This window comes from Taudactylus pleione, unplaced genomic scaffold, assembly GCF_031769625.1.
Source record: "Taudactylus pleione unplaced genomic scaffold, aTauple2 ptg000116l, whole genome shotgun sequence".
NCBI lineage: Eukaryota > Metazoa > Chordata > Amphibia > Anura > Myobatrachidae > Taudactylus > Taudactylus pleione.
Window position 1 is genome coordinate 11,611,050 of NW_028284518.1, and position 27,958 is coordinate 11,639,007.

At 42.2% G+C, this 27,958-nt stretch overlaps 1 protein-coding gene across 1 annotated transcript in view; it reads right to left on the minus strand.

Annotated features, from left to right (window-relative positions):
- Window positions 1–27,958, minus strand: part of LOC148524761 (uncharacterized) — a 106,336-nt gene that overhangs the window by 60,128 nt on the left and 18,250 nt on the right. The window contains exons 3-17 of the mRNA XM_088471635.1: window positions 23,923–24,237; window positions 20,461–20,584; window positions 18,152–18,545; window positions 15,776–15,853; window positions 13,417–13,428; window positions 13,260–13,331; window positions 13,121–13,174; window positions 11,634–11,687; window positions 10,512–10,565; window positions 9,272–9,325; window positions 5,504–5,557; window positions 4,283–4,336; window positions 3,559–3,612; window positions 1,125–1,178; window positions 520–564 (exon numbers count right to left, since the gene is read on the minus strand). Of these exons, the coding sequence (XP_088327761.1) occupies window positions 520–564; window positions 1,125–1,178; window positions 3,559–3,612; window positions 4,283–4,336; window positions 5,504–5,557; window positions 9,272–9,325; window positions 10,512–10,565; window positions 11,634–11,687; window positions 13,121–13,174; window positions 13,260–13,331; window positions 13,417–13,428; window positions 15,776–15,853; window positions 18,152–18,545; window positions 20,461–20,584; window positions 23,923–24,237 (1,472 nt within the window). The remainder of the gene's footprint in view (window positions 1–519; window positions 565–1,124; window positions 1,179–3,558; window positions 3,613–4,282; window positions 4,337–5,503; window positions 5,558–9,271; window positions 9,326–10,511; window positions 10,566–11,633; window positions 11,688–13,120; window positions 13,175–13,259; window positions 13,332–13,416; window positions 13,429–15,775; window positions 15,854–18,151; window positions 18,546–20,460; window positions 20,585–23,922; window positions 24,238–27,958) is intronic.

A 27,958-nucleotide genomic window follows, 5' to 3' on the forward strand; every position in this document is an offset into this window, starting at 1 on the left:
GAACACATTGGCCTGTGCAATATTATTGTGTATTAGCACCATTTGCCGGGCTGTGAACTAGAATCTAAAATTGATTCATAAGTTCCATTCCTCTCTAGTTATCATTGTGTGTGATAATATAGTGTGCTCTGCACCAATACCCAGAGGTGTCCCCGGGTCTGGTAACACCTGGTGTGCACTCTGACTGCCTCAGTGTCTCTGCACGCCAGAGGCGCGCCCCTGACTGGAAAATAGGTGTGGCCTAAAGTAAATTGGGTGTGGCCTCACGGGGATCCCAATGACGTCACTCCGAGGGCAGCCCAGCTTCGCCGAAGATGCTGGGCTGAACCCCAGAGACTGGGCTTTCAGCTCCTCTTCTATGACAGGAGCTGGGTGCTGCAGGAGAATGTCATACTGCAGCACTCAACTCCTGTCGCTGCAGAGGAGCCGGCATTTTGATGTCATCCCCTCCCAGGGTGACACCCGCGTGCGTCCCGCACCCCCTGCTCCCCCCTCATGACGCCACTGCCAATACCTCACCTTTATTCCTTGCTCTCCTGGTTCACCTGTAATTCCTAGGTAACCCTAAAGGAAAACATGAAAGCTGAGTTTGGTTTAAAGAAATAAACATAGATCAAGTAGCTTTAAATACATCACATTTACCAGAGTACATCTAACAAGATAAGAAATCAGGGATGGCTTTATATTTTGAAACCTGCTTTATATGCAATATCTTTCTGTTAGACTAGATTCTTACAAGCACATATTAAATACTGAACTGTTGTTATTATTAATATTATGAGTTTGTGTGGTATTAAATTACAATTAATTAGAAATACTTGTAAAAGTTATTGCAGTGGGCTATCAAGTCTTGTATTATAATAACAGTGTAAATAAATACACTTGCAGCCTGCAGATATGAAGGCATCTTAATCTAGTAAATTTCTTTGAAATACCAATATAAAAGAAAAATATGTATGCTGAGTGTCAATGATAATTGTTTACCAATTACCAGTAATTATCTGCTAGAAATAACGATTGGAATTCCAGTCTGTAAGTACAGTACACAAATAGCCTGATAAGTTCAGAGTCCAGCAATCACATTCTACTTACATTTTGTGGAAAATAACTGAAATGATACTTACCAAATATCCTCGCTCTCCTTGGCTTCCATGAAATCCAGCAGTCCCTTTATTCCCCTGTCATGATACAAATGATCATTAATATTCACCTATCAGTATTGCATGAGAGTATTCTTATACCCCTTTTTCACCAAAATTCTGGGTCTGACCCGGAGTTGGAACAGAGGGGGTCATTCAGACCCACTCGCGAGCGGCACTACGCTCGTAAGTGGGTCGATGTTCCCCACTGCGCATGCGCACGACGGAGGGAGTTCCGTCGTGCGCATGCGCGAGACCGAACGAGCGTAGGACTTTCCATCGCTCGAGGTCTCACAGCAAAGGGGGCGTGCTGTCGATGTTGATTGACAGCACGCCCCCTTTGGTGGGCGTTCCGGGGACGTGCCTGCCAGACGGAGGCGTTCCTATGGGAACGCCTACCGTCTCAAGCCGGCCCCACTGACATCACTAGTGATGTCAGTGGGAGTGATTTTGGCTCTGATAGAGCCAAAATCACTCCTGGCCTTGCGGTTGAGAAACCCGACCACAGGGTTTCACTCGCAAGTCCGATGGTCGCGATGGTCAAGACCATCGCGACCATCTTGTTGGACGCTCGTATATGCTGTGGGTGGTGACCCACAGCTATACGAGCGTCCAGGAGGACGCTCCATTTTAATGGAGGATGGCCCTGATTATGAGCGAGCGCTCTGGTCAGAGCGTCCGGCTCTGAATCAGGGCCAGAGTTCCTATCCGGATCAGACCTGGAATTTTGCCGGAGCCGACTCAGGATTTTCCTGAGTCGGCGCCGCTCACACCGGAGTAGGGTCTGCATAGACCCGGCTTTTCCGACGTGAAAGTGGACGCTTGAAGATGACGTCATCTCCAAGCGCTACTGAAGCCAGACCAATCGGCCGGCTTGCGGCGCACTGCAGGTCATCAAGACCTGGAGTGCACCATACACACAGCAGGGTTCCACCGGCTGCGCCAGTGTCAAACCCTACTATTTCCCTGGGTTGGATTGCCGGGTCACTCGGCCCGGCGATCCAACCCTCACCCCTTTTACACCAAGGAGCTTCCTGGGTTAACCCTGCAATAACCCGGGTTTTAGCTCCGGTGTAAAAGGGCTATTACTCAAATAAGGACACATTTAGGATATGTGCAGGTGGGACTAGGTAGAAAAAAAGTGAGATACATTAGAATTTTTTGACAACTACATCATAAATTTGTTTTACAGTAAAAACAGTGTTGCAAGACGTTACCAATAAGATGAATTACCTAATTAGTACAGTAATGACTGTAAATGTTTACATATTTTCTATGACATATCAATAACCACCAGTGTGCTTCATGCGATATGTCCCAAGTATAGATGTAGAAAATTTAAGTGTGTAAGGATGTAAAATAGTATAAAGAAAAATGACAACACTTTTGGAGTAATTGCACAAGTTACTGTACACCATTTGTGTGCATTCTTCAAATGTAAAATAAAACACCCAAGCTGAATGTATGATTGTACTTAGGCATGGCCAATTATCTATGATTTTGGAGACAAGCAAAAGAAATTACTTTGGACCATTTGGTGAATTATATGCTCCTATTACTAAAGTTGCATAAAACATGATTGTGTGCACACTTCCTAAACATGTGTATACAATATTTGTACTTCACGTACATGTTCTGTGACCACCCCCCCTCCCCACCCGAAAGAGAAATAAAGCCATTTCAATTGGTCTTGGATTTAAACAAAGGTGTAAGTTGGGATGATTACCTGCCATCTCACAAAGACACTACATTGCCAGATAATACTTAAGAAGAATACATGCTTCCGTAAACAGTGAGTGTACAGTATGTGATACACATTAATAACAGTATGAGACAGAATGTAGAACATTGTACATCCAAAGCTTATTAACTCATATTTTTATACAACACAAATGTTTTATGTGCAGAAGTATCAAACAATGACATATTAGCTTAAACCAAATAATGCTGAATAATACAATGCTATAAGCAAATCATATAATTAAACTTGTTAAAAGTCAATAAAAAAACGAATTTTCTATATAACGTAGAAGAGGTAAAAGTCTTTCAATCTACAGTGTGATCTTGAGCAATAAGACATAGATTTATGATTAGTGGCCAACTGACATGAGTTTGTCTTGCTCAAAATTCTGCTTCACATAGGTCTGAAGAAAGAGCCTTTCTGTTCCTGAGAGACTCAACTGGAAACTTCACTTAGAAATATATTTAAAAGCCATCTCTATATAGTCTTTAAATGTAGATTTTTTTTCAGTTGGCTACCACTTTCCTTTCCCTAGTTTGCCAAGACTTCAAGAAATGGAACATTTTAAACCTTGTACCAAGACGAACTGTTTAGAATGATATATCTCAGTATGATTGTCGTCATGATCCCTAATCTATTAAACAGAAGCATTCCCAACCTGAAGAAAAAGGAGCCTACCTGTTGTCCTTTCGGTCCCTCGGGTCCTTGCTTTCCTTGTGGCCCTTGCGATCCCTTTATAAAGAATATACTGTCATAATTTCCATACAATATTTAGAAAGAACATTATATATGAGATAACTTAAGGGAAAAAAGCATACAATATGCAGTAAGTTATGTTCTATAGACTAGTTTTCTATATTTTTCTGCACACTACAGTGAAGATCTGACCCAATGTAATCAATGTGTCCCAGGTCACATATAGTAGATTGTAAGATCAAACAGGGAAACAATGTGACTGATTCAGAGTTGGGAATAGAGAGAGAGATAGCACTTAACTGTGTGCCTGGACAAACCATGTTGCAATGCAAGGGGTGTAAATACATACATTTTTTTTTTTTTGCATGTAGGGTAAATACTGTCTGCTTTTGTATGTAGCCCACATATACTGCACAGCTTTATTATTACACTGCAATTTAGATGTCAGTTTGGACACCTCCCTCCCAAATCTAAATCTCTGCACATTTGAAATCTGCCCCACCTGCAGTGCAGCATGGTTTCACCAAGATGATCAGTTGAGAGAGATATCTCTCTCTATTACCAACTCTGAATCAGCCCAATGTTTTAAGAGCAGTAAAGGACTGCATATAATTGTATGACCTATGTAAAGAAATAAATATAGCAACAAGTATAATATGCAAATATTAGTACATTTATCAACTATTAAAATAAAAATATCTCTTACCTTTTCGCCATTAGGTCCACCAATGCCGTCACTACCGATTTTACCAATATCACCCTAAAATATAGAGGTATGTCTTGTATAACATGTATAATGCTGTATTATTCTAGTAATAAATGTTGCTACCTATGGTATAATATTTAACTGTAAGCTGGGACTTGTAGTTTCACAACAACCAGAAACTGTCAGAACAAGAATAGATCTCAAAATATAGTCCGATATCAGGTATTTTATTATGTTGCTGGAGGTTACAAAACTAAAAGACATGGATCTTTAAGAATTACATCACAAACAAGTTTTAAGTCAAATGACACATCCAGAGAAAAATATATAGTGGAAAAAACAACAATATGTTATGTACTGTGAAAACACTACACCTACAGCATTATATGATGCTCCTATTGAACAAGCCTCATAGTAGCAATTATTAATTTAAATGATAGGAACAATATATTTGGCAAGAGTACAAGATATCTCTTTTTCTTGTGTTTAAGGGGGGTATTCATAAAAGTCTGGAGAGAGAAATGCAGTTTACATCGCAAAGGATAGCTCTCTCGATAGAGCTGTCCTTTGCGATGCTTTCGGACAGAGGGACTCCCAGGTTCAACACCCAGAAGTCCCTCTGGCGTCTTTCTGCACATGCACAGAAGGACGCCAACCATGGGGGGTTAGGAGAGGGATCGGATCCCTCTCAGGGCAATCGTCTAACTGGGACGAAGCACCGGAATGCATCGCATTTCAATGCTTAGGACATATGGAAAATGCTGTAAGACCCCCGTTTCTGGGGTATTACTGCATTTTCAGCTTTAGTACATCCCGGCCACAATGAGTGATTAAAACTCAATGCATATGATAATGGTGCTCCAGCCAATCAGCTCCCAACTGTTATATGTTTGAAAAAATTACAGTTGGGAGCTAAGTGGCTGGTGCACCATTATCATATGCAACAACTTTTATCACTCGTGAATGATAAAAATCATTGATGAATAAGGCCCTTAGTCTGTACTATTACAGTAAGGAGTAAAGTGGTTGGTACTTTATCTCTCACAATTTTATCTCTCTCCAAGATTTCATGAATACCTACCTAGATCCCATAAAAATGTTGAATTGTACTAGTATGTGTACATAGAAAACAAATTAATGTGTTGACAGGATAATAAGGATGTTACTATAACCAATATAATATAGATCAATGTTGTTTCCTTATTTCTTAGTCTAACTTACCTCTTCTCCATTCTCACCCGGTTCTCCTAGTGGCCCTGTTAGTCCATGCTCACCCTGTAACATAAAAAGTCATATCAGACTACTCTCTAGATCAATGTCTTATACTGATATCAGGATCTGCTAACAAGCTGCGTTTTATAACAGAGAAGTGGTAAGATTATGCAAGGAGCATGCCAACATACCAAATACAACTATAGCAGCAGCCCTAGCATCTTGAAAATCTGTTGCTCACTATTATTTTGTGCCTAAATTACTGTAGTGGAAAACTGTGATGTTATACCAGAGTGCTGTGCTGAAAGAATATACAGTCAGGTGCATAAATATTGGGACATTGTCAGAATTTTCATATTTTGGCCTCTATTCACCACCACAATGGCTTTGAAATGAAACAAACATATTCTGCTCATATTCAGTCAAATGCTTCAGAACTCATTGGACGGCGCTTCACGGTGCAGATGGACAATGACCCGAAGCATACTGCAAAAGCAACCAAAAAGTGGAATGTTATACAATGGCCAAGTCAATTCCCTGAACTGAATCCGATTGAGCATGCATTTCACTTGATGAAGAGAAAATGCCCCAAGAACAAGCAGGAACTGAAGACATTTGCAGTCGAGGCCTGGCAGAGCATCACCAGGGATGAAACCCAGCGTCTGGTGATGTCTATGCGTTCCAGACTTCAGGCTGTAATTGCCTGCAAAGGATTTGCAACAAAGTATTAAAAAGTGAAAGTTAGATTTAGGATTGTTTAGTTTGTCCCATTACTTTTGGTCCCTTAAAAAGTAGGAGGCACATATAGAAACCGTTCTTCCTACACCGTTCACCTGATTTGGATGTAATTACCCTCACATTAAATCTGAAAGTCTGCAGTGAAAGCACATCTTGTTTGTTTCATTTCAAAGCCATTGTGGTGGTGAATAGAGGCCAAAATATGAAAATTCTGACAATGTCCCAATATTTATGTGCCTGACTGTATAGAACATGCATATTATCATATTCTGATTGTGGCATAATAGTTATTATTATAGAGGCTGATTCAGGATAGCAAGCAAATGCGTTGCCCGTATGTAGAGTTGCTTGAATCTATAAAGCCTCACCTCCATTATACATCTAACTGAGTACCTGTCATTACTATCAGCACACATTTGCACTAGCCCTATGCCTGGTGCAAGAGATACGCCCAAAAGCAGATGGCTCTATGCATATGCTCAACTCAGCATAGCCTGTAATTCTGCTTACACACCAGTGCATACATTCAGCACACCAAGCCTGTGTACAAATACCCTGTTGCCATCCAGTTACACTAATTCAGCCACAGAGGAGTTTCTTATGTCTGTGAATCGCTCGTAGTTGCTCATAGTTGAGTACTTTCGGCCATGGAGCATATACAGTACTTAATCAATCCGTCCATAAAACAGAGTTGTGTGCAACTTTATATCGGCTTGTCAATTTGCATAGCTTTTTTTCAGGACATTAGGATAAGTATTGTGTTTAAAAGTATGACTAGCCCAAATGTTCAACTCACGCTGTATATCACATGTCCATGCCCAACTACAGAGTCACATATGCATTCATGTGGCTCTATATACTATCATATTAATCGATATGGCCACATATAGCTTTGTAATCCCCTAATAGACCAATATACCACCCATATAGCTTCAGGTAACGTCCACATAGCCTTATTTGCTATCGTAGAGGTAGACGGGTTGTCCAGGACAATGGTCTCTCAACCAGTACATTAGCAGATTGTGGGTATATCCTGTCACTAAGACATCAACATGATGGCAACTCAACTGAATAAGCTGTAGATATGTTGCTCAAGGTTCGGAAATTTGTAGGCATTTACTGTAGATATTATGATAGTTCCATTTGATTTTATCTGTTCCCACCAGTCTTAATGATACCATTCATTCTTATGTAGATAAAAACAGAATTGGACCAGGTGTTGTTGGTAGCACCAGACTGGTCAAAATATGTAATGGTACATAGACAGTCTCAGGGCATCTTCCTCTAAGGAGGGATCTGCTAACCCAGGGATTGTCTATTCATTAAAGCTTAGTGTGACTGGCTATAATGCTGTGGTAGTTGAATCTATGATTCTTAAAAGGCAGGCAATCCCTGTGAGGATAATTGAAATAATGCTCAGGGCCAAGAAAATTATCATTGGTTCAGGAATACTGTTGTTTGATGTGAGAATAGAAAGTCTCCAATGATTTATTTTCCGTTGTCCATTTAAACTGTTCCTACTGGATGGCTTAGGTAATGGACTAAAACTGAGTTTGCCATAAACTCAGAGCTCTATATCCCCATGGTAACAGTGTCCTCCAATTAAAAGGACTTATTGCAAGTAAAAAAAAGTCTTAATATTATTAATATTTGCTTACAGTTATGAAATGTGATTGTTTACATTATTATTTCAAAATAATGGGTAGAAGGCTAGCGTTTGGAGACACTGGGCTCATCTGCAGGACAGCCAGAGAACAGTTATAATGTTTGGAGCTTAACTGGTAGTCTTCAGAGGCGGTTGGAGGATGCAAGCGGTCGCTCAGAAACTGGGCGGCTGCTTGCATCCTGACCGGCCGCCTCTGTTTCGGTCGTTAGGCTGTGGGTTAACACCCACAGCTCTAACGACCGCTCGGGTGATGGTCGCGATAGTCAGAGACCATCGCGACCATCGGGGCTTAGGACGAGACCGTAGGGTAGGGTCTCACTTGTCGTAAGCCCCGGAGAGCTTCTGGCTCTGTCAGAGCCGGAAGCTCTCCACTGACATCACTAGTGATGTCAGTGGGGCCTCCCCCAAACGGTAGACGTTCCCATGGGAACGCCTCCGTTTGGGCTGCCACCCCCCCAGCCCGCCTTCCAAACGGGGCGAGCCGTCAATCAACATCGACAGCTCGCCCCCTTTCCAAAGAGACCCGCTACGACCAGCGCTGTTGGTCGTAGCGGGTCTCACGCATGCGCACGAGGGAGCCGGCTCCCTCGTGCGCATGCGCACTGGCCAAACATCGAGGCGGCCGTGCGGTCGTAGACCGTACGGCCGCCTCTGAATTAAGCCCACTGTTTCCATAGTCCCAGCTACTTTGGTGCTGCAGTTACCAGGCACTGTTTCCATGGCAAAGTTAGCTGCAACAGGAATTAAAAATGTACATACATCATTACATATGCAGTGCCCCTTGATGGCACCACAGCACAAATGTTTATGCGGTGGGGATCATCTTATTTTTTTGGTTGAAATCACTGGCTGCACCTCCCACTCCCCCCCTGCTTATCCATGTGGGACATGTCCCAAAGATTTGGCTTCTGATCCCTCAGTCCTTTGGGGTTACCGGGAATTCCCCTGGGGTCCAGGATTTTCCTGATGTGACAGTCCTTTTACATTGTTGTGGGCCTTGCCTTGTTTGTCATAAATCTGAAGGGCAAGGCTCCATTTCAACATTATATAAATTTCCCCCAAAGTGATCAGTCACCACTGCAAAGTGCCAGCTGAACAAATAAAGGGTGATGTCGGGATTCCGGCACTGGCATCCCAACTGGCAGGATCTCAACTACATCCCTTATTCCACAGTATTGCATTTATCTATAGAACATAAAACAGGCTGTATTTCACTTTTTGTCCTATACACAACTGAAAAGGAATAAGATAGATACTGAGGATTGTACACCATTAATAACATGCCAACAGACCTTATCTGATAACTTTACTGTTATGTTTGTATAAATGATACATGGATACAATCACATATATGTGCCACAGTGTGTCTTTACCTTTTTTCCTGGTATACCTTGTACACCTTTTTCTCCAGGAACACCATAATAACCCTGCACAAATGAAAGAAACAACATCAGACTACCTCACTGTAGGCGTCCTTTCATTGGTGGGTGGAGTTATAAACATCCAGTATCATGTAAAAAAAAGCTGATTTCAAGCATAGAGCCCATTATATGCTGAAGGGGGCCTGGGAACCTCCAGAGCAGGATTAATATATTTCTGATATTTCTGGCACTTTGGAGAATAAATATGACAGAACTGATGGTTTGTGCAAATGACAATATACAGAAGTTGGGAATAAGGAACTAGTGAAAGTCTAAGGATGGTAGAATGAACATAAAAATGGTCACAGCCACTGTAACATAGCATTTTGCATGCAGATACACACACAGTCGTACAAAAAAAAGGCATTCCTCATATCATTTTAATCAGCTGCTTGTGAGTTCCATTTGCATCGCTGTGCGAATAGGGCGCATTTGAATGTAAAAAGTCACATGGAAAGACACCCAGCGCTACCGAGTCACACAGAGCTCATGCGTAATATGCAGCGCTACTTATAGCACACGGGGGGTAGATGTATGTGGACACAGCTGTATAAAAAAGTCAAGCAGACCTAGTAGGTACCAATACAATTGTAGCTGAGGACCTGCGTTATGTAAGTTCTTTTATATCATGTTTAAGAACCTAGTCCATTTAAATACTGATCTATTACCGCAGTGTCCTGGCGATATATACTAAACTGCTAGAATGTACACACAATAAATTAAATTTACTTTACAATTCACAGAAAAAAAAATGGCATAAAATGCAATCATAAAAACTAATATAAATGTATAAAAAGGTCTTATTCAGTTGCAACCACATTTCGCAGACAGTTCTGCTTCCTTCACTGCCCACAATGCAAAAGACCACTCTTATTGGTAGAGCTGTCCTTTGCGACTTTAATTGCAAAACTACAGGTATACGGCGTTAATAAACGCTGCTATGTATGCAGTAAGTGTTGGGATGTATTGCATTCAAAATGCGATGCATGATACATCTTGACCATAGAGTGGTAAACATTGCATAGACATGGACAGCACCGTATAATCATTCTTCCTAAGCTTATAACTAGAGTTGAAGAATGAGAAACACAAATGTGTTAGCTATTTCCTTTAAAGGACAAATAAATAATGCACTATTCATTTCTGTAAGGGATTTATTGTCATCTAGCTAAATAAATGAGTATGTACTTACTATGTCTCCTGTGAACCCAGAAGGACCTTCAGAGCCATCAGGACCTGGGTCTCCCTGTTGGATAAAAGTTAATAGATCCCTTCTTATAATCCTGATAACATTCACCAATTATTACCAACATGGTTATTATAAGTAGCTCATTGAGCTATCCCAACCATTCCAAAGACTAGCACTATACACAGCATGTATCCAGGTTATACAATGTGAGAACATGAGCAATGAAGAAGATCAGCTGTATTAATCACAATTATTCATAATGAGAAATGTGTTGTTGGTTTAGCATAAACATGAGTCATGTCATATAGTGCACAGATGTTGTCTGTGTCAGAAGGAATTTAGTCAATGATGGAATCTCTATGACAACAACTATATATTGGAGATAGCATAATAATAAACAAACACTGCATACAAAACTATATGATTATTAAATAAATAGCAATCTTTCGTTCTGAATCATTTTACACAATATGTTAAAAAGGTAAAATGATGCTAGTTCTTTGTCTGTCTAACGTGCAGGACTTAAGTATCACCTCACACTAGGCCTGATTGGTAGACGCTAATCTCGGCGATGCTGCGTTTTCTTATGTAGCGGATCTGAGATTATATGCAAATGTCGCAGCCGCCGTCTTTTGTAGAAAGATGCCCATCGCCGGCTTCTCATATCCGACTGCTTGCGTACAAAGAGGCAGCATCAGGCATACATCATTCGCATCATTGGACCTCTGAGTCCTCTATGGTTGCACAGACTGTCCATCGCAACTAAGCTGCCGGGGCCAGTGAAACTGCATAAGAAGACACAGTCGCTAGCTGTGGCACGCCCCCGAAATGATCGCCACATGCCTGCTTCATGGTCATCACTCCACCTCTCCCAAGCCGTCGCTGTCTGTCAATTACTCTTTGTCTCTGATGCATATGCAGACTGAAAACATCAGCCTATTGCGACCTAAATCGACACTGCATTCACCTCTGAATCAGGCACATTAACTCTTTTGGAAGAATAAATACTGCAGGTGACTCTGCCAGTTAACACATTAACTGAAACGTAATGTTTCAAGAGAAGAGACTCTAATCAGTTCTAGCAATGTGAATGTAAGTTGCATGATAGTTAGCACCCTTACATACCCTGGGCCCTGTATCACCCCTTCTTCCTTGTCCTCCTTTAGAGCCTCTGTATCCCTATAAAACAAATAGGAAACAATGTTGCATAGTTTTATTAGCACTTTTAATTGAATGCATAATATACAGCTCTTAGATGTTGAAAATAGTAAATATCTGCCACGTATGGGTCTATGAGGTCAATCCAGTTAGCCGCGAAGGGTGCGAGTTGCCTTTGCCACGCCGTTAAAATGCCGGCAACGGCCTATTATCTCACACCCCTCGTGGCCCGCTCTCAGCCCGAATTCACTCAATTTTGCTAGCAGCCCTTTTGAGCAAGTGGAGCGAGTAGGGGCTGCTGAAAGGTACGACTGTTGCCGCAGTGACTTGCACCCGTGAATACATCTTGGCTAATTGACCCCTATGTCTAAGTTCACCGTGTGTGTCTCTGAGCCAATAATTTGCCTTTTAGAATACAAACAAATATGATAAACATTATACTGACTTTAACACCAATGTGTAGACTTGCATAAAAATTAGTCTCTCTTCTGTTTTTTTTTTTTTAAATCAGGAACATGTGAAATGGAGGCAGCTGACATATAGACATAAAGACAATAGAAGACAATTATGCAGCCACATTTTCTAAATTGCAGTATGTTTATAGAATAGTTGAAAAGTATTTGAATTAGGGCAGTAAATGCTAAGGTAAGCTTTATTGATTGTGGGCTTAAAAGATAGGACAGGATACACAACTAAATATGAGCAATATTACTTAGTACATTTGGGGAGCCTTTCAGAGTCATAAGACGCAGTGGTCACTGTTTAGCCTTCTCTGCAACTCAAATACACATATTTAACTTTATTATGTATGTACCAAAGCATTGCAATCTAGCTTCCATTCTATAAATACAAGTTATCTATGTGTGGGTAATACATCATTAAACATAACATCCAAGACAGTATATATCCCATCCTATGTTTCTGTTTGACTTTTTCTTTTTAAACTTTCCCGATTATTTAATTCCCCAAAATTACAAAACTTCAATTCAGTACACAAAATTAAGGAACATTATAGCATAAATATTAAGCTCCGGAATGCATTACATCCCTGAACATGGACCCGGTGGGTAAGGCCATCTTTAGATGACATTACCCTATAGAATCCTATGGGCTTCTGTTCCCTCCCAGCATTCCTGCATCGTTCTGCACACGCGCAGATGGACACCAGATGGACCTCTGGGTCACACTAGTGCAATATTTAATGGGACAAATGAGACTTCCTCATTAGTCTGCTGGATAAACAACAGCAATGGGACACTGGGAGCTGCAGTGTAAGGTCAGAGGAGCCACAGCTACCACAGTAGGAATTAAACAACAAGCCCTTTGATATAATCTACAAGCTTTCTAAATGGTGTACTGCCTCTTGGGACCTTTATTCATATACTAGATACAATTAAATTAAATATTGTACATTATATGTCCTTTTGTATTATTATTACATTTATTTTACTTACTTGTCTGCCATGAATTCCAATATAACCCAATGCACCCTGGCTGCCCTTTTCCCCCTATGAAATAAAAGACAAATTCAGATACTGTTGCTAGGAAACCTGTAAAGCAGTAGCAGTATTTGTTTTATGTGTTGAATCTTACTTTTGATCCAGGAAATCCAGTAAAACCTGGGTCGCCAGGCAGGCAGTTGCAATTTTCATCAAGTTCTGCACACTTAACAAAAAATATAATTCTTCATTAAATCTATCGCTATGCTGTTCAGTATAGTTTTGTATATGCATAAAATTTGAATACTCACCCTTTCATCTTTCTGCACAAAGAGAAAAGGATAAAGTGTCAATAATATTCGTTAAAACAAAATGTTTTATGTACAACTTGAAAAGTGTTGGTGGGGAGGTGGTAAAGTTGTTGAAGATCAGCGGATTGAACGGGATCGAAGACTTTTTATGTGATCTTGTCTCACCACGTTAGAGTTTGTCAAGGAGGGAGAGAAAGATTGGTTTCCCAATGAAGGTATAGAATGTGTATTAAGGTAGTCCCTATGCAATTTTTTATTTATAGCTATACATGCATAGTAAGTGTCCTGGAATAGTACATCTGAGAGGAGGTTGTGTGGCATGTAAGAGGGTTTGGTATATAGGAGAACACTAGCGACATTAAAGCTGCAACTGACGGAATATTATATGCATCTGCCGGGTTAAGGTTAGGCTGAGGGTTACGGTTAGGACACTTACCGCTGGAACAGCTGCATTGCCGATTGTCGTCATTGTTAGCATGTCAACATTTCATCAGTGAATTTGTCGACATGTTACCTTCTCATTTAGAAATAATGAATGTCAACATTCTAACCATTGACAACATGTATCAAACCCTGTATAAATGTATTCAAAGTAACACAAAGATTTGCCTAAAAAAACTCTTCATACCAAAGAGACTATTGTGATGACAAGAGGACATACACCAAGACTAATGACTAGATTAATTTAATGTCAGCACAGTAAGGAGCTTTTCACTGTCAGAGCTGCAAAGTTTCCTATCAAAGGAGGCGTTGATACATGAATGGATATGAAATACCGGCAGTTCAAATCTCAACCCTGGAAGCCTGACAGATGAAGATCCGGACGGAGTGTGGCAAGTACCCTATCCCTCCCCTCTCCTCCCCAACCCTAACCCTCCCTTGGTGGTGCCTAACCCTAACCTCCCCAGGGAGTGCCTAACCCTATCCTCCCTCCGGTGGTGCCTAACCCTAACCCCCCCTTCCCGCTAAACCTAACCATCCTGGGGTAGTGCCTAACCCTAATATCCCCCCAATGGTGCCTAACCCCCCCCCCCTCACTGCAGCCTAACCTTAACCCTCCCGGGGGAGGTGCCTAACTCTAACCCCCCTCCCCGAGGAAATGGACAATACTGGATGATCGGGATTGCGGCGGTTCAGGATGCCGATGCCGGTATCCTGTTCTCCTTCGGGAAAATGGCGTTGGCATTATGCCAGGCGGTGGGATTCTGGCGTCGGTATATCGATGGCCGCCATCCAGTCCGCCGGCAATATAACTACATCCCGTTTAGATGATATGATTTAAATTAACTAGTTTCCTTTCTTTAGCTATACTGATAAGGGTCATTGATCCTTGGTACTAGACCCTTTAGGAGTATATTTTCCTCTACTGACCACTGTCTACTCTAAACGGAGGATTTTTTTCACCACAATTACTATTTTGAAAAGTGTTGTGTAAATAAATATAGATTGTGCAGCATACTAAAAGGTATTTTATGCTGTTATCAAACATTTAAGGCACTAATAGACTTTTTGATGCGTTCGTATATAAGTTTCAATACAAGGGTGCCGATGTAATAGGTCCCCATTAGGCAAAAAGCGCAGATTTGTTTATAAAAGTTCCCCATGATCAGAGTCATGGGCGTAACTACCATAGGTGCAAGGGGTCAGCTGCTATGGGGCCCAGAGTTGACAGGGGCCCATCTTCCCTGTCAAAGTTACATATGTTATATACATTTTCCACCACTGGGTGGTACATGTGGCCCTTATAACCTTTTGCCATGGGGCCTTCAAATGGGATCGGTAACAGAAGATCCTGACAGGTGAGTATTTTTACTATTACTAACCCTACGCCCCCCTAACCCTGCCTAAACCTAACCCCCTCTACTTCACAGCCTAAACCTAATCCTCCCGGGGGGGGCTAACAATAACCTCCCCCCGGGGGTGCCTAACCCCCCTTACCCTAGCCTAACCCTCCCGGGGGGGTGCCTAACCCTAAGTCTCCCCCGGGAGCCCCTAACCTAACACCCCCCCCCCCGCGGCTGTCCGCGCCCTCCGTCCGGCTTACCTTCATTCGGTATGCCAGGCGTCGGGCTCCCGATGTAGGGATAATGATAGGCGTCGGATTTCAACGCCTATCATTAGACCCCTGCCGGGATAAGACAGTCGGGAAGCCGACAGTCGGCATTTCGACCGTCGGCTTCCTGACTGTATCCCATTCAAATGCCTAGTTACACCCCTGATCAGAGTAGTCATTCTGCTAGTAGTTCTTTCATTTAATCAACTTGTATTTTGTTTTTTTAATGTAGTTCTTCTTTATTAGATAAACACAATATTGAACAGTGATTTGATAACTTGATCAACCTGGATCCACTATACTCACCACTTCTGGCAATTCGCAGCAGGTGGCATCACCTGCTCTTAATGCATCTGCCGAGAGCTCAAGCTGTTGTATGTCAACCTACAGTAAGGTATTAAAGTTATTAGTCTCCCAGGAGAATACATGTATAAGGGTCTTACAAGAGGACAAATATGAAAAAAAAAAGTTGTGTAGCCTTTTACCTAAAAAACAGACTATACAATACTGCAAGGTACAAAGAGCCAGCCTGACTCTGAGTTGGACGCAGTAGCAATGTCAGTCGCAGTGGAGCCATGTTTTTTTATCTGAACGTGCACCTGACTCGCACCCTGCATGTGTCCTGATTGTATTCGTACAGAGGTGCAGAAGAAATATAGACGCACAGTAGCAGAAATGTAAGAGGTGTTCCTGGACAGTGACTGGGAGGTAACAGGGGCGGTGGCTAAAAACACACACAGAGATATTGTGCCTTATGGGAATCTCGCAGGTGGTTCGTGGGTGTATGGCTGAAAGCAGTTGCATACAGAGACGCACAGCCACTCACATAGGAGACCATACTCAGACAATGAAGCTGCTGCTTCCATAGAGCTACAGCAACACGCACCAGACAGTAGCTCAGCATCGATAGACACTGTGAGTGGGCATCTCAGTACTTGCACATTCAGACACATAGGTATACACCAGGGAAGGCCTTTGTAGCAGCAATAACATAAAGTCATAGATGCAAATGCAGCAGAAGACTTAGGGCCTCATTTACTAACGAGTTTTATCACTAAAACGAGTGATACATTTCACTGTGTATGATAAATAGTGCTCCAGCCAATCAGCTCCCAACTGTCAACTGTTAGAAAAATGACAGTTGGGAGCTGATTGGCTGGAGCACTATTTATCATACACAGTGAAATGTATCACTCGTTTTAGTGATAAAACTCGTTAGTAAATGGGGGCCCTGGTGTTATACTGTATATCTGTCTACTGTGGTTGTTTACACATAATACCATTATGTTTTTATCTTTTTCCATGCATGCTAATGTAGGGCTTGTGACTGTGGTTTGGGAAGTGGAAAAGATGTAATGCCTTAGGCCTAGCAAAATCTCAGAGTCAGTAAATATCTAGAAGTAGAGTGTGTACTGTGGTTGGGTTGAGGTGGTGTCAGTGAGGAAGGCCAATCCACAGCTTGCTCTTATACCTGCTATACTGAATTAGTAACATTATAAAAACTCCTATAGCTGGCATTAAATCAGATTATCTGTTATTGCAGAGCATGGGGCACATAGCTCTTTGTCTCACAAGATCCTTATCTTGCAAGAATAAGGGGTATATACAGTACATAGGCTTGCCATATAATCCATTTAATTTGGGACACACAAATTACACAGGTTCTGTGGCTGATTAAAACCAGGTGAAATGAAGACCTGAAGTCAGCCAGCCACAGAATAGGTGTAATTCATATATGTCCAGTATTAGAGGGATGATATCATAAGTCTATACGATATATGTACTACAGTAGGCTCCGATTTGCTGTAAACATCATGATTTTGCAATATAATTGCTAAAATTAAGGCAAAAATTTTTTTTAGCGCAAAATCAACCTGATTTCGGCTTATAACAAATTACCACTTTAAATTTATCAGTTATATTGCCGAAATCATGCTGGTTCCAGCAAATCAGAACCCATTACTTATACCAACAAGAGCGTACTTGTTCACATTGGAAGAAACCTCAGTTTCGACAGATGGCTATGCCACTGTTAGCAGCACATGTAAGTAAAAGGGGCATGATATGCCTGGATGGGGTATACACTCTGCATTGTGTGGCAGACACTAGAACGCTCATTGCATTCTACAGCAATCACTAAGGTGCTCTGTGTGGCAATCATAAGGATGCTCCATGTATTGTGTGTTTGTCACTAGATTACTCTATATTCTGTGGTATTCACAAAGATGATTTGTATATTGTGTGGCAGTCACGGGAATGCACTATATATTGTATGGTGGTCATAAGGATGCTCTATGTATTGTGTGGCAGTCACTAGAATGCTTTCTGAATTGTGTGGCAGTTACAAGAATGCTTTTTATTTTATCTGCCAGTCACTAGAATGCTCTGTGTATTATATTATATTACTAGGATGCTTTATTACTAGGATGTTTTCTGTATTTTAGGCAATGACAACATTGCAAGGAGGTGCTCTCTATTGTATAGTGTTCACTAGGCTGCTCTCTGTATCCTATATCAGTCGCTAAAATGCTCTCTGTATGGTATAGCACTCACTAGTTTTTGGTACAGGTACAGTAGGCAGGGCAAATGTTTCACTACTAGGGAAAATTTATTTGGACAATACCTCCCTTTGTGTTGCTCATCCCTGGTTAGAATGACTTTATATGTATATCCTTCACTTACATTAACTGTTGCATCATCTTTGATTCTCCGAGCCAAAGTGCTGATTCCATCTGTCTTAATTGTACCATATAGACTGACTGGAGAAGATCCAACTTGCATGCAATCCACATAGAGAGTTAGCTGATCTCTCCGGACACTCAAAGAAAGTTTGTGCCATTTTCCATCAAAGAGTTTCTCCACATTCTCAAATGTCGTGACCTTGTCTCGTCCTGCGGCAGCTGCATTGTATACATCTACCGCATTCATTTCCCCATAAAGACGCAACCTAAATTGTTCAGCCCCATTCCTTGATTCAAGATCCCATAGGTTCCACATATCTTCAACTGTTCTCTCCCTCATTCTGAATGTAGAGACCAGAGAAAACTCCTGTGCCATCCCATAGGGGAAAATCATGCTATATATGTGAGAGACAACATAGAAAATTAAACAAAATTCCTGTGCCATCCCATAGGGGAAAATCAGCCTATATATGTGAGAGACAACATAGAAAATTAAAATAATCATGAAATCAGATTATTTATCATCACCACTTACTTTTCCAATAAATCATTTACACTAAGCGATGAGCCAAATCTTTTGGAGTATCCATAAAAGCCCACATGTGAGCAATAAAGGCACCTGCAATACTGATTAAGCAATGTGCTAGGGATACATATGTAGGCTTTTGACAAGTCAGAATTAGAGATGTGCGGTTCGGTTTTCCTGAAAAACAAACACACCCAAACTTAGGGGTTCCGAGTCGAATTGAGTCTCTGCTCAGATCACTTTTGGGGATCTGAGTCGAATAGAGTCTCGGCTCGTGTTTGCTGTAAATTCTGAACTTGGATTTAAAAAGTGGTTTTGGATTGCATGTAAACAGGTCAAAATTACATGATTTTAGCTGTTTTTATCAGTTTTAAAGCAATCCAAAACCAAAACTGACTCCAAACCAAAACACTTGAGGGTGGTTTTGGCAAAAAGAAAACGGGGGTCCGCGTACATCTCTAGCCAAGATAGATTTTTTTCTTTCAATCTTCATCTTCTGAATGTCACTGTTGTCCTGGGTTTTTAAATGGATGTGGTGCAGATAGAAGAACCTGGGGCCAACTGGATAAACAAAATGCTCACAGCAATACAGATTATCAGGAGGAGTGTGCTGATCTTGTGGAAGACAGTCATTTGTCCACTGGTGTGAGTGAGTAAGGGCAGGGCTACACATGACAAGAGCAGTGTCAAGATGTGGGGAAGGGAACTGAGGCCCTGATTCAGAGCCGGACGCTCTGACAGAGCGCTCGCTCTGAATCAGGGCCGGTCTTTTTCTTTTTTTTACAACGGCCTCCTGGCCACTCGCATAGCTGTGGGTGACCACCCACAGCTATAGCGAGCGGCCAGGAAGATGGTCGCGATGGTCAAGACCATCGCAAACATCGGGCTTGCGACGAGACCCTTGTGGTAGGGTGTCGTTGCCGCAAGCCCCAGAGAGATTTTGGTTCTAACAGAGCCGAAAGCACTCCCACTGACATCACTTGTGATGTCAGTGGGGCCGCCCCCAGACGGTAGGCGTTCTCATAGGAACGCCTCCGTCTGGCCAGCCACCCCCCCGGCCCGCCCACCAAAGGGGGCGTGCTGTCACTCAACATCGACAGCACGCCCCCTTTGGTACGAGACCCAGAGCGACGGATTGCCCGTCGCTATCCGGGTCTCGCGCATGTGCACGACGGAGCTGGCTCCGTCGTGCGCATGCGCTCTGGGCCACCATCGACCCGGTTGCGAGCGCTCAGCTCTTGAGACCGGGTCTAAATCAGGCCCTGAGGCACCAGGAAACTAGAGAGTGAGTTATTGGGCAAGGAACATGTGGAAAATGTGTCAAACCTTCCATGTATCTCCAAGTGAAGAAGTGGATAAGTGAGGAAGGTGACCTTAGTAACCAATAAGCTACTAGCTAGCATTTATCAAGTACATTCTAAAAAATTCTAAGTAAAAGCGGATTGGTTGCTATGGGAAATGTCTTCACTTGTTAATTCTCCACTCTTTAGAAGGTCCTATTCATCTCCCCCATGATCTCCCAACATTACAGGGTTGTGGGTCTCCTGTCAAACAGGTGCGGGAAGACTGTGGTAATATCCAGTTATTTAAATTTTCAAGGCCAAAATAATAATTAGAGAGCATGGTGTGACATGTTTGTAGGCTAGAGGAGTCCCTATCAGACTACAAATAAATTACGGTACAGTTAAACAAATATTTAACAAACAAATATTGTTAACCTGGAAGATTTTCTGTTATATTATCTAGTTTTACAGATAACGTCAGCATTAGAAAAAATACATTACCGTGTTTGTCTTGTAACGTGTGCTCTAGTCCCAAGCTGATATGCTTTCAAATTACTTTGTGATCCTGTAGTGATTCTCACTCCAGAGATACTGGCCACCCGAAACTCTTCAATCAAATTTGTTACTAAAAAAAGTGAGCAAATACCATAAGTATTACTATATTTACTCCATACCATGGTAGCATATAATAAAAACTTATTTGAAAATGAAACATATTTATGCGCAGCAAAGGGGGGTACTAGGGGAGCCAGTATACCGGTGAAACCAAAGGGCCCAGGCTACTCAGGAGACCACAGAGCCCAGTCTAGTCTCTGGCCGCTGCTGCTGTCCCTGGCTATAATGCTGCAATAAATACTGCAGGGCACTGGAATGAGGAGGGAGCCGGCACAATAAAGTTTTATATTTTTTACTTTTTGCGATGCAGTACGCATAAAGTTATGATGTTGCTGCATTGAGATGCAGTGTGGAGCCACGAAGATTAGCAGCAGAAGATAGAGAAAGTAAGTGTGGGCAGAAGCTGGAGCCAAGAGGCATGATGGTGATGGCGGTGAGCCAGAGAGATATGGGGAAGGGAGAGCTGGAGCTGGAGAGAAACGTGGGGGATGAGGCTGGAGCCGCTGACAGAGAGAGAATGGAGGATAAGGTTGGAGCCAGAGAGAATTAGAGTGTGATGAGGCTGGAGATGGAGCAACAGAGAAGGATATGAGGTTGGAGATGGGAGACAGTGAGGGCGATGAGGCTGGAGAGACAGCGAGCGGGATGAGGCTGGAGAGACAGAGAGCGGGATGAGGCTGGAGAGACACGGGGGGTGCTGAAGGCTTTATTATAGGGCTGGAGTGACCGAGGTGGATGGGACTGGAGGGACATATGGGGGATGAGACGATGGCCAACCAGCCTGTACCTACCAGGATGGGATGGGGGGGGCTCCAAAAACATGAGTGTACCAGGCCCCAAGATTTCTGTTGCAGGCCTGAACATATTCTACATTATGACTAAAAAGTTAAAGTAGGTGGAAACATTTTGGCAAATTCTTTTGTAATAATATAGATGCCAAAGCAGGGAAGAATCCTATTGAAATGTCCTATATTTTATGATCTCTCTCAATTGTCAAATCAATCTAGATGAAATAGAATGTAAAGTTAAAATATATACATCGTAAGACCCAGCAACACAAACTATGGGGGTCATTCAGACCCACTCGCGAGCGGCTGTCCGCTCGCAAGTGGGTCGATGGTCCCCACTGCGCATGCACACGACGGAGGGAGCTCCATAGTGCGCATGCGCGAGACCCGACGAGCGAAGGACTTTCCTTCGCTCGGAGTGTCTCATCAAAGGGGGCGTGCTGTCGATGGTGGCGTGATGGGGCGTGATGGTCGATGCCCTTTGGTGGGCGTGCCTGCCAGACGGAGGCGTTCCCAAGGGAACGCCTACCGTCTGAAGCCGGCCCCACTGACATCACTAGTTATGTCAGTGGGAGTGATTTTGGCTCTGATAGAGCCAAAATCACTCCTGGCCTTGCGGTTGAAAAACCCAACCGCAGGCTTTTACTCGCAGTTCCGATGGTCAAGACCATCGCGACCATCATTCTGCACGCTCGTATATGCTGTGGGTGGTGACCCACAGCTATACGAGCGTCCAGGAGGACGCTCCATATTAATGGAGGTGGGCCCTGATTCAGAGCGAGCGCTCCGGTCAGAGCGTCCGGCTCTGAATCAGGGCCTATATCCCATTCAAATCAATAGGGGTTGTTCACTAAAATTGCAATTATCATTTGTAATCACCATATATCACAGCAATAAGAAGTGATTTTAAAATTAAATGTAACAAATGTCTCTTGCTGGGACACAGACTATGATACAAGCCTGTCCCAAAGAAAGAAGCTCTCACCAGGGGCGCCGAGAGGGGGGTGTTTACGGATTACCCTGGCCGGGCTTGCTGGAGGGGTCTGGTGGTGGCCCAGGTCCACTGCTCCCCCCTCCTGTCAGTGGCTACCACTGATGGCACCCCCCCGGATCTGCCCCTTGCTGAGGGGCAAAATGGTGCCACCCTGTGGAGCACGCAGCCTTACGTAGGCAATAGTTTTTTTCATTGGATTTTTTGGAGAGCGGTGTGGTGACGCCTCATTACATTAGGTCATTATTGTCATTACCTGGGCCCTGCCAGTCTCTCTACAGCCATCGCTGTCACTTTTCTTCATGATATAGACCCAGCATGCCATTGTGCCGTGCATGTGCGAGTACAGGCTGAAGTGGATGGATCTGGAGATTCTCTTTATGAAAACATTAGTGATACAGTAACCCATGGCATTGGCTACTGTGTCCAGGATCCAAAAGCTAAGGTTTTCTGATTATGGTAAATTTCTCATTATTGCAGTAACCATAGACAGCTATGGGGACTGGAGCAAATATCTCTCATACCAATGTGACAAGCCTCAAAAACTTTTTCGGAAGTTTGATTGCAAATCTTATTTTATAAACCCTGCATTTTCCATCAATGCCACAATAGTCTTTGCTTTGGGGAAAAAAAACCCACAATGATTTGGAGATATATTTTCTCTCAATACATAAAACACATTATTATTGTAAAATATGTTTGTTTAGTTATATTCAAAGTATTCCTACTCCTATCAACAGAGAGATATTCTTGTCATCACTAGTTACTAATGTTAAATGGTGCTCAACCAATCAGCTCCTAACTGTCATTTTTCAAACACAGGAAAGTTAGGAGCTGATTGGTTGGAGCACTATTTAAGATTAGTAACAAGCAATAACAAGAATATCATTCATTGATAAATCTTCTGTAATTGAATTGTTGTTGCTTTAAAAAATGTGTTATTTGGAAAAATCCTAGTTGAAATTGTAAAAGGATTCCCTTGCTCCATAGATATATAACTAAATTACCAGATAATCCCCTGTGGAAAATAACATTAGTGGGCTTTCCATATATTACTACAATTAAGTTCCATTGACCACAACCCTAAAAAGAGAGCATACAGCAGGGTTTCTACTACTTTTTCCAGAAATGCAGCACCATCTGACATATCTGAAACATACTGTACGTAACTACTTTTTTCTGCTCCCCTTATGGAGACCTGGGTGTCCATAGTGCTGCAATTTATATTATCACGGCCATGCCATGATGTGCGACATCCCTCAGCTGGTTGTGGGGATTACTTATACATTTCAGCGCCAATGGTGTCATTATGTCCCTATCCTGCCCACCTCACAGGGAATTGGGTGGATCAGTCAAGGTGGACTACTCTTCCCGGAGTATGGGAGAGCTCACCAAAATTGATGAGTCTTCCATAAATTCCAATAGAGTAGGCAAGTATGATCTGAAACTAGGACTAGAGTTAATTTTTTGATTAAAAAGCCTAAAAGGGTACCACAATAATGTGGGTGGGTACCATAGCCTCTAAATCACTGATACTCATTTTTGGAATTAAGCAAGTAAAATAAATACCCTCATCCTGATAGGAAAGCTCTGGCGCTGGCAGAATGTCCTCGGTTTCACTTGGAGTAGTGTGACGGTGATATGGAAGTCTTGTTGTAATTGTAGTTACATCTCTTGCTGCGAAAAATGATTCTGTAGGAGATGGATAAGGACCTGATTCCTCTGTTTCAAGCTGAGTGTCGGGATAATAGCCAGAAAACGTAACTTCATCTGGAATTTCTGTTGCTGATATTAAGTAATCATCTCCTGATTGGTGGCCATTGTATGGACCTCTGCCATAGTCATATTCTTCTGAATATATCTCTTCCTGGAAATCATTGTCACCTAGTTGTAGAGAAGAGAGTACATCAGGGGAAGGACTTAAGCAGTCTCTATGCTGGGCATTACAATGGGATGGATCACCTTATTTACTTTCTTAATTTCCAAATCTCTGTGTGTATGAGTCTTCCTGGTTGTGTCTACTGAACCAAGCATCAATCAAATGCTTCCCTGGTGTACATCCATGCGTCTGTATGTGCAGGGACTGAGGTGCACACATTCAGCGGTCGCACACACTGTAATACCAATTCGTGCATCTTTAGATGCACCATATGGCAGGTGCAATTTCTCCGTCTGAGCATGACCTACTATGTGAGAGGTTGAGCACCTGTGTACACAACCACTTTCACTGGCATGCCCGCAACAATGTCATAAGATGGACCATCTCCGTGCATGTGTTAAGCCACCTCCCTGTCCCTGCCCAGAAAGGCCTACTACGTTTTCAATACACGTCATGTGTGTGTCTGAAACCACAACTGCAACTCTGTATGGACACTGATTCAGAGATGGACCATATTGCCCAGCTGCAGGGGAGCAGCTGTGCAATACGGTCCAAATAAAATGCTAATGCAGCAGAAGGCTTCTGTAGGAAATACACACCTCCTGCATGCATCTGTAATGCGAATGCAGCATCTTCAGACGCTGCCTTGGATCACCATCAAGATTATAGTGGCCGGTTGTTGCTTTGGCCACGCTGCACAAGCTGAAAAACTGTGCCTGGCTGCCAGAACTAGACAGCCGGCTCCAGATAGTCTGTGTCCGACTATGCAGAGCCTGGGCTCATGCGATCCTGTTTTGGAGGATGGTCCTTGTGTCCACCCACACTCCACTCCCCAAATGCAGCATGTCAATCATGCGGCGGCTAAGGGGAGACTGTGAGCGATCACACAGGGCCCGTTCTGCACATGTGCAGATCCCCAACAACCCAAGATGTACACAAACTATCAGGGTTGCATAGATCTCTGAATCAGGCCCACAATTGAAAAGCCTGTGACTTAGGCACATGCACAGCTGCAAAAAAATTGCTCTACTGCGTCCCATTCTGAATCAGCCCTTGTATAAACTGACCAATTTACCAATGTATGATCAAAATATATAGGATCAATAAGGCACTTTACATTAACTATTGTATAAGTTATTATGTCCAAACATTTTAATTTCAAAGCCTGGTATGTTCATTACCATTTGCAATATAGGATTGAATAAGATGGCTGAGGTGTATAACAAAACAGATCAAGCATGGAAAGAGACGGGAGGGCAGACACACCACGCTAACCCATTTCCATCACACATTGCTTTAATCTAAGAACACTGAGCAACCAAAGATTTTATTTTTGTTATACACCATGGAGTGTAAGACAATGGGCTCTATTTACTACAATCCGCATATGTAATGCAGATTGTAATGTGATATTATCGACTGAATTCGCATTGCAAATTCAGGCAATATCACAAGGATTTACTACAAATCCTTTGTAGGGACAGAGCTTGCCATAAAGCTCTGTCCCTGTGAATCCCCTCCGCACACTAGTCACGGTATTTTCGCAAAAAATACCGTGACAAAGTGCCCGCGCATGCGCCGGCCGCTGCTACGCCCCGGTGCTATGCCCGGCCCCGTCATTAAGCCCCACCCCCCAAGATCCCCCCTCCCTTAATAGCACTTACCTGCAGTCATCGGTGCTCCGGTGATGTCTTCCATGCCTCCAGTCAGCTGATATCCCATACTGCACTGGGACCCGATCACCTGATGACCGGGCTGCAGTGCACCATGGGAGACCGGCTGACCGGAGGGAGAACATCACCGGAGCCCCGACCACCGGTCCCTGGTCAGGTAAGTAAAGATTTTTATTTATTTATTTTTAGCAGAGATCAGCTTGCGGTCTGTTTAGATCACACAGCTGATCACTGGGCCCGGCTCCGGGCTCTGCTCTCCCCGTTAGAGCAGGGCAGGAGTCCGGTAACCGGGCTTTCCCCTGTATTTTTTTACAATTTATTTTTAGTAACTTTGGTCGGATCACATTTCCCATTACAATTATGATACTTAGGGGTTGGAGTAGAATTTTACGAATTCTACTCCAATTGCCCTGTAATAACTATGTATAGGTGATACTAAAGTAATGTGAAAAGGGTGTGAAAACACCCTTTTTCACTTTATTTTAGTAAAAATAATGTTAATATATAGAGCTACGTGTTTTATTAAAATGTCTTATGACTTGGTTTATTAATCACTTTGTTAATGTTGGCAAATTTAATTTTTCCCATTGGAACTCAGTACTGTGTAATTTTTTTACCCAGTGGTATAAAATTTACTACAATGCGTGTGCCCCTCCTCTTGTTGATCTGTGTTGAATAAATATATTTTTGCCCATGCAGCGGTCTTCTTCATTCCAATAATATCAGTTGTAATTGAGAATATATAAAGTCGAGATTGTTGTATACATCCATTATTGTTGCAACTTGTCAGTCATCTAGTAATTTACTGACCCATTTGGTCATTATTTATTCTAACAACAAGCAGTGCAATTATAACTGCAATTATGGTAAATGACTGAAAACACAGGCTAATTTCCCTTATGTCATATTGCAGATTCCATTTGCAGACAGATTAAGGATTATTTTGTCAGACACCTTTCAATGATAGTCTAGCATCACTTAACAGGTCAGGAGGTTACCCACGTCAAAGAAAAGTTGTGAAATTAAACAGACTAGTAAAGACATAATTTAATGTGAATGCATGCCTTATTTTTGTATGTCACTTTCATAGTAAATATCATTTACATATCAAGTCAATTTAGAGCAGACTTGTGTAAAGAGTGGTCTCTGTCAATTAATTTCACTACTGCATCATGGTTAAAATATATCACTTAGACTCCGTGTCTTATAAAGTGACATTATCGTGAATTATGGTATTTACGTGATTACCTGTAATAAGTGTTATAAAAATAAATAATAAATGTAATGTTTTTCTCTGTGTTAATGAACCTACACTGTTTCTCTAAAATAAATATTTTCAATATGGAATTTTTCGCTGGGCGATGACTCTCAAAGTTATATATTGTTTGTAGCGGTTAGACGTTGGGAGTCACTAAGACTATATAGTATATACTATGCAATGGTTTTGCCAAAAAACATGTTTTTAGTAGAGATGTGCGCAGACCCCGTGTTTTGGTTCTAAATCATCGTCGTGTTTTGGTAAAACCACCCTCAAGAATTTTGATTCGGTTTTGGATTGGGATTACTTTAAAAATTGATAATAATAGCTAAAATCACTTAACTGGGACCTGTTTTTGTTCCTATAGTATTATTAACATCAATAACATTAATTTCCAGTCTTTTCCATACAATTTTGACCACCTTACACCACCTGAAATCACGAGGGAGAGACTTAAATGCAATACAAAATATGCTGGATCCGGTTTTTAGATCCACGTTCTGAACTTGGCGAGAAGATCAGAGTTCTACTCTGAACCCCAAAGTGATCTGAGCCAGGACTTTATTCGACTCTGAACTCTACAGTTAGAGTGTTTTTGGTTTTCAGCAAAACCAAACTGCTCATCTCTAGTCTTTAGGCGCTTTGTAAATCATGCGATTTATATAAAGAACAAACCTGCGTAATAAAGCGCATGGTTTAAAACCACAATCCCAATTTTTATACATGGAAGATTTACAAGCTGTTCCATGTGTTCAGCCTCTTCTTATTTATAAGTAACTGTGACAAGCGAGATTG